The following is an 11,760-nucleotide window of genomic DNA, read 5'->3' as shown; positions in this document are numbered from 1 at the left end:
TTCCAGATTTGGAAAAGGAAAGAAATAGAGGGGATGCTTCAAGAGTGCTCATGGTTCCACTGGCACCGCAACAAGAATTAGGCAATTTGGGATGTGCGTGCAAGGAACTACCATTTGTTTTAGCTGCACTTAGAGAATGACGAAGCATGCCCACATGTCTGGGCTCAGCCAGCAGCTCACATGGAGTGGGAGGAGATGGTTCACAGAGACTTACTGTGGCTTTAATCATAGATTATAGAAACACACATTGCTATAAATACGAACAAGGATCTCATGCTCACTTCCTGAGAAAAACACATTCGTTTATGTTCACAACTGTTTTCTTTTTAAAGAAGCTATAAATACCAGGGGCTCGGTATCTGAATCTGAGCAGCTAATTAAAATGTAAAAAGGGAACAGCTTATCTTCAGTTTCTTTTTTTAGGAACCATTTTCAAATATAGACTAATGGTTTAACCAAAGCCAGCTGTTTCATTTCACATGCAAAAAAGGAGCACTTGGTAAAAATGATTTGGGCTATAATTCTTTTCAAAAAAGTTGTGGATTTTTCCCACAGTTTGATGGAAAGACTTTGAAAATGCATTTGGGCTTTGGCTTTTTAAAATAAATATGTATTGCTTCATAATGTATTATTTCCTTCCTATGAACCAAACTAAATGTCAGTGTCAACATTTCTAAATAAAGCTATTACCCTTACAAAAGCACACTGAAGGGAGGTTTGCTACTTAATTGTAAAAAGAAGTAATCACAACTATAGGAAAAAACATAAACATCCAGAAGTTTTATATAAAAATACCAGATAAGACAGGTGCGATGGCTCATGCCTGTGATCCTAGCTACTCAGGAGGCTGAGATCTGAGGATCGTGGTTCAAAGCCAGCCTGGACACTAAGGAATGTGAGACTTTTATCTCCAATTAACCACTAGAAAATGGAAAGTGGGGCTGTGATCCATGAGGTAGCCTTGAGCTGAAGAGCTCAAGGATAGCACCCAGGCCCAGAGTTCAAGGACAAATAAAGGGAGTGTGTGTGTGTGCGTGTGTGTGTGTGTGTGTGTGTGTGTGTATATATATATATGTATATGTATATATGATTGAAGCCTTCTAAGTAGCTGGGTGCTGATAGCTCATGTTTATACTCCTAGCTACTCAGGAGATTGATACCTGAAGACTGCAGTTCAGAACCTGCTCCGGTAGACAAATCCTAGAGACTCTTACCTCCAATCAATCATCGAAATACCAGAAGTGGAATGGTAGAGAGCCAGTCTTTGCTATGTAGAGAAAGATGGAGGGGAGGGCTGGGAGTTTGGCCTAGTTGTGGAGTGCTTGCCTAGCATGCACTAAGACCTGGGTTTGATTCCTTGGTATCACATACATAGAAAAAAGTTAGAAGTGATGCTGTGGCTCAAGTGGTAGAGCGCTATCCTTGAGGAAAGCCCAAGGACAGTGCTCAGGTCCTGAGTTCAAGGCCTAGGATTGGCAAAAAAAAGAAAGAAGGAAAGAAAGAAAGAAAGAAAGAAAGAAAGAAAGAAAGAAAGAAAGAAAGAAAGATGGAGGAGATTGATGACCAATGAAAAGCAACAATAGGACCAGATCAGTTATTTCAGTTGTGTGTAACTTTATCTGGGCTCAATATTAGGTATTTAAAAGTATGAAAGGTTTTACTTATGTAAAAGAAGACTATTTACTTTAAATCCACTTGATGCCAAGCATTGTTTATATGTCAGTAGGAAAGAAATTATTTTGAATGTCGATTTCTTGACAATTATTATTGAGAAATAAAGAGCCATAATTAAATATTGGGATTCTTCTCTAAGCTCTGTGGCATTTATTCAATGAACATCTTGACTAGTTTCCACACCTTTCAGGCTCACTGTGCACATTACTGAACTCTTGATCTCTCTCCACTGTCTTGTCAACCTTCTACTTCCCCCCCCAAGATCAACCTTCTCATCAGGCTGCCCAAGAAGTAACCCAGGACTTAAACTAGGGCCTATCCTACCCCTTTCACATTCTTCCATTGTACCACTGAGGTTGCTTCCAGAATACATTTACAATTATGTGTTTCTGAAACACAATTGTTCTCTTCAGTTATTGTCTTTTATTGCTCAATGGCCAAAGTAACTTCTAAAAACAATTTTTAAGAGGCTGAACAACTCCTATCTATCCATGCTTAAAGTACTTTAAAGAATCCTTGTTCTATTTTATTTTATATCTTGAACATATTCCTCATCACCCTGTATCACTGACCTCTGCTTACTCATGTATCTGTTTCCCAGGCCTTTGTGCCTCTTTCCTGCCGTCAAACTCATCTCTGTCTCAGAACTTGTTTAGGATATTTCTCTATTACTTCCAGATGTCCTTGTTGTGTTCTTCATGCTGACCTCTACACTTATTCTATGTCTCTGTTTATATGCCACTTCTTCAGAGATGCTTTTCATGGTTGTGTGTATGTGTGTGTGTGTGTGTGTGTGTGTGTGTGTGTGTGTGCGTGTGTGTGTGTGTGTTACTAGGGGTTGAACTTAGGGACTACCCCTTGCTTGGCAAGTTCTCTACCATTTAAGATGTATTCCTGCTGCTTTTAGGTAGTATTTTGTTCTTTGGCCCAGGTGAGTCTTAAATTTGAGAGACTCTGACCATCACTTCCTGAGTAGCTAGGTTTATTGGTGTGTGTCACCATACCTGGCTTGTTTCCTCCTTCAAATCATATGATAATTTTAGCTCTCAGGTTTATATGAAAATTTTCTCCATATATGTCCATATTTACTTATTTGATTAGTCCCTTTTCTTTTCTAAACCCTAGGTTCCACACACAGGATGTCAGTGTCTATTTTGCCCCTTTTTGTATTCCCTAGCCATGTACCATTCTACCTAGTGCACAGAGGCTTTTTATATAACACTGAATGAATGTACGATGATTAAAAATAAAAGTAAGATATGGTAGAGGTGAATATAATCAAGTTAGGAAAGAATGCAGAATTTGGAATCAGCTGAGGAGAGTTCCTAGACCAGCCATGTCATGTATTTAGCACCTAGATGTCAGGAAAGTTAAATGTGTATAATAGATTTTTTCAGCTATAAAATAAAGTTAAATAAAGTTAGAGACTGAAATCCTTACTCCTAAAACAAAACCAAGGATCACTTTATTAAAATTCAAGGTAGAGATTTCAAACAATTGCTTTACCACTGAGCTGCACCAGCCCTTGCTGGATTCTATGCTCTCCTCACATTCAGGACATTTCTGAGGAGGGAACAGAGACAGAGCAGCAGGGAGTTGATTGTGTAGATTTCCCTTAATTTCTCACTCACATAATACTTTCATAACTGTTTGTCAGATATATAGTGTGCACCAGACCCCAAGCAAAGATGAAAGATACAAATCAATCATAACATTTCATCTAAGATGAGAAGCTTTAGCTTCTGGAGATGCAAAAGTGAAGAACGCATAACCCAGTGAAGAAGCAGTAAAGCCCCGGAAGAGATTTTGGAGATTAAAAAACAATAAATTGTAGTTTTACCACATACCTTAGGAACATTGGTTAGTCATTCTGAGTCCAGTGGCATGATGGTGGTAAAAACAGAGGTCAACAATATCTCCATCTATACTGTTGAGTAAAACAATCAAGACATTCTATGTTTAATGCCATATAGAGTTACTACTTAATGTTCAGTCTTTCACTTTATTTTCTCTTCACTGAACACAAAAGTAACCAAGCATGTTTACTGCTGCCCAACAGTCATTTGGTGTCTCTGTATGATGAATGAACATGAAAACTAATGTCCACAGAGAAATATATTAGACAAGGAACTTCTTTTCCATTCATTCATTCATTCATTCATTCATTCATTCGTTTGATGGTTCATTCATTTCTTTGTTTGCTAGAGCAACAATTAGAAATGAATACATTCCCCATCCTTCAGCTTGTTTATTTGTCTATATTTGGCAATTCAGGGCTTGAATGCAGGGCCTTGATGCTTGATAGATAAGAGCTCCTACTGAGCCACACTTCCAGCCCCTTATCTAACATTTCCTGTCTTTATTACAGACAGCAAAGTTTTATAATGCATTCATATGTAATTGTGAAGTCCTGGAATGACCTTGAGATTCTGTTGTCCACATCATTCATTGGCAAATTTATGTGAAGAAATGAAGGAGATCAGGGAGGTAGCAGAAAAAGATTTTCCAAACACACACTGAGTTACTTGGCAGAGAGGGCAGCCGACTATCACCTTCAGCTCTTGTCACACTGCCAGGAAACAGAAGCCATTCGTTTCCCTGTACATGGCCTTGCCCTCTAAACAAACTTGAAATCCTCTAATCTCAAAAGTTCATTTTCTCAACAAATTTTTTTAGACAGTACTTCAGGAGCTCTGCTTCATGTTCCATAAAACTGATACTCAGGCTTTGTGAAGATAGACCCCATAGCTTATTTCAGGGAAATCCATCATTAGGTTTGATATTATGGGCTTTGGAGTCATTTGATATTATGGGCTTTGGAGTCACGTAGCTTTGGGCTCAAGCTATCTTATCATTGCTAAAGGACTTGAGGAGTGTATTTGCTAATAATCGCTGCTGTAATAAAATGTCACAGTTTTCCTGGCTCAAAGAACAGTTACTACCTTACAATTTAGGGAGTCAAAAGTCTATTGTATGTCTGTGTGATGACTACCCCTCTGGGTAATTTAGGAGAAAAACTGTCACTTTCCTTTTCCTGGCATCTGTAATGATTGCCCTGAGCCTCTTCTAAAACATCTTTAAAACCAACTCACTGCTCTTCTTTCTGCTTTTCTTTCTGACCTTCTGTCTTCCTTTTACAAGACCTCTCAATGATTGGATGGGTCAATTCAGTTAGCCCAGGATAAATCTTAATTTTTTTTTTGCCAGTCCTGGGGCTTGACCTCAGGGTCTGGGCACTGTCCTTGAGCTTTCTCTAGTGCTCTACTACTACTTGAGCCATAGCACCACTTTCTGCTTTTACTGTGGTACCGATGGATCAAAGCCAGGGAGGGCTACGTGCATGCTAGGCAAGCACTCTACCACTAGGCCAGGTTTCTGCCACCTCCACCTCAGGATAAATCTTCATATATTTAGATCTTTAATGGATTCATACCTGTAAAATCCTGTTTGCCATCTAATTAAGTTCCTTTTACTTATATTTATATGTTCCACAGAGATTAGAGCAGCAACACATCTGAGGTCTACTACTCGGCTTTCCACAGATTTTATTTTGTTCACACACAGTCCCTCCACATTGTTCCTGCACTCAATGATTCTCCCTTTCATCATTCCTCTGAAGCAACTGAGATTAGAGGAGTGTGAGCCACAGAGCTTGGCTTCTTATACTTTAACATGAGATTTGCAAAACTTTCTACAACCTATAGAGTCAAGAATTAAATGAAGTTGCGTACATTATTGTTTTACATTATTCCCCAAATTTCTATATTGCGTGATACAGGAGTGCAGAGATATACTTTAAATGAGCAATCATGGGCCGGGAGTTTGGCCTAATGGTAGAGTGCTTGCCTCGCATGCACAAAGACCTGGGTTCAATTCCTCCGTACCACATACATAGCAAAAAAGCCGGAAGTGGTGCTGAGACTCAAGTGGTAGAGTGCTAACCTTGAGAAAGTCCAAGGACAGTGCTCAAGCCCTGAGCTTAAGCCCAGGACTGGCAAAAAAAAATAAAATAAATGAGCAATCATAAAGGTAAATACATATTCGCAAACCTTAATTAGTGGTATTAAACAATAGGTCTGTGTAGGTTGGTAAGGCTCTCTGAGGGAGTAGTTACAATTTTATGAATGACTAGAATTTACCAGAAAAAAAAGGGAGAATATGCAAATCCTTATGACCGGAATGAGTGTGATATGCTCAAGCAATTTGAAGGTATGGAGGAAGAGTGGCAAAATGCGACTGTGTAAATCACAGATCACACTCAGAAAGGTCACACTCACAATCTGGGGTGAAGCTACTAGAAACAGGAAAACATAGTCTGATTGGATCACTTAGGAAAAGACCTTGCACTGGGTGCTCTGTGGAGAATTCAGTGTGAGAATGGCATCAGAAATGTCGGGAAAAAGACTTGGCTTTGTTCCAAGTGCCAAAGGATAACCTGGGCTCTCAGGGAAGCAGGCGCAGAGAAGATCAGCAAGCAAGTGACAGATGAGTGGTCTTGGGATCCGTGCTACCAGAAGGGAGGAAGCAGGATGGGACACCTAAAGATGCTTATAATGAGTTACTCCTGACCTTCAGAGCTAAGAGAGCTGGAGGTTGGAAAGACTTCGGCCCTGGATCAGAAGCCCCTTGATCTGTTCCTTGGTGCGGCTTCCCTTCCTACCTACATCTGCTGGCATGTGAATCTTTCTTGGTGGCAGTTCCCAAAGGCCCAAAGTGTGTATCAGGGAAAATCTACCAGTGAATTCTGGCTTCTGAGTCTCAGTATTCACTCTATAGTGACTAGGCCTACACCATGGCACTTGTAGATAGAGCAAGGATTGGCAGTGTGGCCTAGTGGTAGAGTGCTTACATAGCATGAATGAAGCCCTGGGTTTGATTCCTCGATACTATTTATACAGAAAAAGATAGAGGTGGTGCTGTGGCTCAAGTGGTGGAGCATTGAGAAAGCTCAAGGACAGTGCCCAGGCCTTGTGTTCAAAGCCCCAGGACTGGCTACAAAAAAAAAAAAAAAAAGGATGGAGCAAAAGCAAATGACTGACTGAGGAAAGAAGAATGTACATAGAATCAGAACTTAGTGATAGATTATATATAGGAACAGAATAAGAAGAGAAGATGCATGAGAACTGGGTTTCTACCTTGTATAACACAATTGCTTTTTGCATCCTGTTTTTACTCAGCCATGTGAAGCAATCTAATTACATAAATAAACCCATGCCTTAAACTATAGGTCTAAGCTAAGGACCAAAATTTGGGAGCAAACAATTAATTGGAAATATTAGAAAGCATGAACTCAATTAAGAATTGCCTCAAGGAAGTGCAGTGCATAAGGCTGATGAAGCCTTGAGCAAGATGATCATTACATGAATTACAAACGTTTCTTGTTAGCACAGTATGTAGAAAACACTCAATGAATCCTTGTTGCTCTGATAATAATAACCTGCACTAGCAGCTGGGGAAGTGGTCTGCTGCAAACATGTGATAGGGTATATGCACCAGAAACAGTCATGGCATTGGGCTGCAGAGCTCTTCAGCAGAAGCATGGGTGCACAGCCAAGCAGCCCCAGAGAAATGCTCCCTAGAGATACACATGCAAATAGGAGGCCATAGGGCCTCTCCTGTGAGGATGTCATCACCACCTAGTCCTCTCCAGTCCTCCTGGATTTCCATTCACAAAAGGCCCAGAGGCTCATAATTTTCTTGGCACCTTTTACCTAGAGTATTTTGAAACTTTGTGGCTTCATTTGGTAGTTTCCATCAACTGCTTGCCTCCATAAGATTTAATAAGAAATGACAGCTATCTTTTAAAATTATAAGTCAAATCATGCCATTTCTGTACTGCAAGTTCTCCAAGAGCTAAACAGCTGGCATAGGATGAAAGCGAAGGGTAGGGAAGCCTTGGTGTGATGCCCACACTTACCCACATCCCCCACCTTCCCACCCTGAGCGGCCCTCCCACTCTTCCTGCTTCTCTCTGCTCTGATAGCACAATAGGGAGGTGCATTCTTGTTTTCAGGCCTCTTTACCTGCTGCCCCCATTGCCTAAAACATTCTACAGCCTCCTCATCTCCACAGTCTCTGTACCTTCTCCTATAGAGATGGTCAGCAAGCTCCTTCAGTAGCCTGAAAAAGTCTTAGATGTCTCTCCATCCTCCTCTGGCTCTGTCTCATTATAATCCTCGGCATTCATTCTTCCTATTTCTCCCCATCAGAATGCAAATTCCATTAAGATAAAGTAGCCATTCTTCAAGGATTGGGTGGAAGGGTGTGTGTGTGGTGGGGGGGGCTGTCCTTTCTTATTCTTCGACAGATTTTCACAAAGTAGGCTGATCAGTAGGCTGATTTATTTAAATTCTAAATGCATTTGCCTCCTCCATTCCTAGCACTGCACTGCACAGATGTGTTCCCCGCTTCCTCATTTTTTAATGGCACGGTTTGACTTTTTGTTGTAGTTTCAATGCCTCAAAAAGTTTGAGCTTGGGGCTGGGAATGTGGCTTAGTGGTGGAATACTTACCTAACAAGCAGGAATCATGGATTGGATTCCTCAGCACCACTTAAACAGAAAAAGCCACAAGTGGCATTATGGCTCTAGTGGTAGAGGGCTAGCCTTGAGCACAGAGAGACTCGGGGATAGAGCCCAGGCCCTGAGTTCAAGCCCCAGGACAAGCAAAAACACCGCTTACCTGGAAAGAGTGAATAAAGATGCAAGAACACTATTTTCTGGTGATTAGCTCCTGCTTTCTTATTTCCTAAGTGTGATTGGAACAGATTAGAAAGAGCTGTCCCTGCTTCTAGGAGGACCAGAAAGTGGACCAACCATTCAGTTCATTCAAAGAAGTCTCTGTCCCTTTAAAGCTAACACATAGTGTTATATTCATACATCAACAGGGAGGTTGGCTGTTGGAATCTTGTGGATGGCAGGAATACCAGATTTAAATTTGTTTAAAGAAGTTATCACTAGGTCTGGGTGATTCTAAAATAAACTTTAAAGCAAAAGGTCAGCTCATTTCTGTTTTGTTGTTGTTTGTTTTAAAAAGTTTTGTTCAGCAGACGTAGAAATTTGAGATTTTTAATAACCACAAAAATTCATTCACACCTAAAAATTAACAGAATGTAGTAGTGTATTATCTAAACAGAAATCTTGTAGATGTGCCATAATAAATTGTCTATTAGTAAAAAGAAATACACTTTAGGGCATAGCATTGTATCATAAATTACAGTAGGGATACTTTGCAAGAATTGAATTAAACTAGAGAATTCTGAGTAACTGAGCTCATTCCCTTTAGAACTGAAGCCTGCAAAGCACTGATTGTCTTTTTCTGTCTGTATTTATTTTTTTTTTTTTGCTTTTGGTTTTGGGGCTTGAACTCGGGGCCTGGGCTCTATCCCAGAGTTCTCCTTGAGCTCTTTTTGCTTAAGAATAGCACTCTACCACTCTGAACCACAGTGACACTGCCAGTTTTCTGGTAGTTCATTGGAGATACATCTCACAGACTTTCCTGCACAGGTGACTTCAAACCATGATCCTCAGATCATAGCCTCCTTAGTAGCTAGGATTATAGGCATGAGCTGTGGGCGCCAGGCTCTGTCTGCATTTTTTATAGCTATTGTCATCCTGAGCACAGCCCAAGGAGAACTGTTTCCTGGATTCTTGTTATTATTATTTTGAAATTACAGTCTTCTTCAGTGATTACAGATTGTCACCAACCCTGCTTTGGGAGGGACATCATGGTTACTGGCTGTGCTTTGTTAGCTCTTGGTTAGGTGAACTTCAACTTGGGCTCCAGAAACACACACACACTCCAGTGCACTTCCTGGGCTTTGAATTGTTCTCACCAGTTCTGCCCTGGCCCTGTGGTACAAACGTTCAAAGGGCACGGAAATGGGCTGTCAAATGTTTGGAAGTGCACTTTAATTACTTCTTCAATAACTGAAACTTTCCTGAACTTGGCAGAACTCCTTGTTTCAGTGTTGTTTGGGGAGATTTTTGAGCGTCTAAGTTACCCTGCTGACAGTTTATCTTGCCTGGTTTCAGCTCTTTTGTAAAGAAGAGACACATTTGTACTACACTATTGGTCCTGGGATGGGAAGGGAAATCCCCAGAGCCCTGCCTGGGCTGGCTGGGTTTTGCAGGAAAGGGATCTCACAGGATCTCAGCAGGGCAACTGTTAAACTCTGAGTGGTTTGTCTTCCTTGAGATCATTCTGATGTCACAAGTGTAATTTGAGCTGGGAGCTTTGTTCACACTTTAAATAGCAGTCCCAGAGTGATCCTGCCAGACTCTCCGCAGAGGCTGGGAGCTGAGTTCCTGAAGATCTCACAACATCGATGAAAGCAAAGCGAGGCCACCAAGCTGTCACCATGTCCACATCGCTGCGAGTGAGCCCGTCCATCCACGGCTACCACTTCGACACAGCCTCCCGGAAGAAAGCTGTGGGCAATATCTTTGAAAACATAGACCAAGAATCACTACAAAGGCTCTTCAAAAACTCTGGAGACAAGAAAGCTGAGGAGAGAGCCAAGATCATATTTGCCATAGACCAAGATCTGGAGGAGAAAACCCGAGCCCTGATGGCCTTGAAGAAGAGGACGAAAGACAAGCTTCTCCAGTTCCTGAAGCTGCGGAAATATTCCCTCAAGGTCCACTGAGGGGGATGGAATGGATAAGGAGCTTATCCAAGACTGGACGTTTCTGGAAAAAGTGAGTTAGCAAGATCTGAACCAGGGCAGTCTCTTGCTGCTGTCTTGCAGATTTCTCCATCAAGACTCAGTGGTTGGACAGGAACACAGCAGAGTGCTGATGACTCCAACCGATTTCATGGCCGGGGCTGTGGCTGAGAGAAGGAAATGCTTCAGCAAGCACTGAAAGTACTGTGTCACTGGTAGAAGAGTCTGGACAGATGCAGTGAGAACAGGAGACAGCAGATGGCTCAAAAGACAGTGGGCACCAGAGTCACTTGCCAGGCCAAAGGACTAGACTTAAATCCCCACGGATTTCTCACTTTCTCTCTCTTTGCCTCTGTGTCTTTCTTCTCTCTTCATCAAACTGGGCAGGGAGAGGGAGGATAAACATACAATACCTGGCACATATTGTTTACTGAAATTTTTCATCCAAATTTTCAAAATGTTGTCAAGCTGTTAATGTTTTTATTGGCATTGACCCTTAGAGATTCGTAATTATTTATCTGCATTTATGACAGTGCCTTAGAAAATGGACTGCACCTTGTAAAGTAGAAGGAGTTGTGATGTCTTTTACAGCTCGTTAAAACCTATGCCACCTTCTGGCCTGTTTGTAAAGGGCTTTTTATACATTTCAAACTTGCACAAAAGTTAAAATGATGGGGTCATTCATAAATCCAAAGTACTGTGAACATCTTGGTAATTATTTTTTTATCCTCTGATGAATGCTAAAATATAATCTAGTTAAATTTGTTACAGTTATTTCAATAAGCATTGGGAAGTGAATATGATATATTGGTTTATAAAGATGCTATGGTTTCTATAATTTATTACACATGGCAAGTGATATGCAACTCTAATAAATTATTATAAGATCAGTTGCTATTGGTCTGTAATGTTTGGTCTCAGAGGAAGAAACTGAGATGGTAACTTTTGATTATTACAAACTTTTCTGCAGATTCAATTTTAAAAATAAATGGTGCTTTTGGAGTCGTTTTTGCCAATTACCATTTTGTTTTCCAAAACAAATTCCAATACCAAATACCTGGGAAGTTTCCAGTTCCTACTTTAAAATTTAAGACATAGAGGTAGAGATTCCCAAATGAACTCACCAAAATTGCTTTTTATAAAGGCTTTCTCTATGATTTTGAAATTCTTCCTCTGTAATAACAATAGCTATGTACATGTGTACATTTATTTGTCCTAAAACAACATGTCTTGGGGTAGTCTGAATCATGATAACATTCTGTATGTTATCACTATTTAATGTAAACTAACACAATGACAACATACTGTCTCTTTTCTTATTTCCTCATATAATTATAATAAATGTTTCCAAGAATGCCCATTGCATTTTCCTAACAGAAAGAACTAAAATTTCCCCAGAAACCAGGAAGTAGGTTAAAAAT

General features: G+C 40.5%; 1 protein-coding gene across 1 annotated transcript; it reads left to right on the top strand.

The window, feature by feature from the left end:
* The first annotated feature begins 9,786 nt into the window (after window positions 1–9,786).
* Window positions 9,787–11,344, top strand: Tcim (transcriptional and immune response regulator). The gene has a single exon (XM_090353879.1). It carries the CDS (start codon window positions 10,001–10,003, stop codon window positions 10,319–10,321), a length of 321 nt encoding a protein of 106 aa, XP_090210005.1. The 5' UTR covers window positions 9,787–10,000; the 3' UTR covers window positions 10,322–11,344.
* Window positions 11,345–11,760: the final 416 nt, after the last annotated feature.

The sequence above is a fragment of the Megascapheus bottae genome, chromosome 20 (assembly GCF_031878675.1).
Source record: "Megascapheus bottae isolate mThoBot1 chromosome 20, mThoBot2.hap1, whole genome shotgun sequence".
Classification (NCBI taxonomy): Eukaryota; Metazoa; Chordata; class Mammalia; order Rodentia; family Geomyidae; genus Megascapheus; species Megascapheus bottae.
Note: the sequence above shows the minus strand (reverse complement) of the source record. Positions and strands in the feature narration are given on the sequence as shown.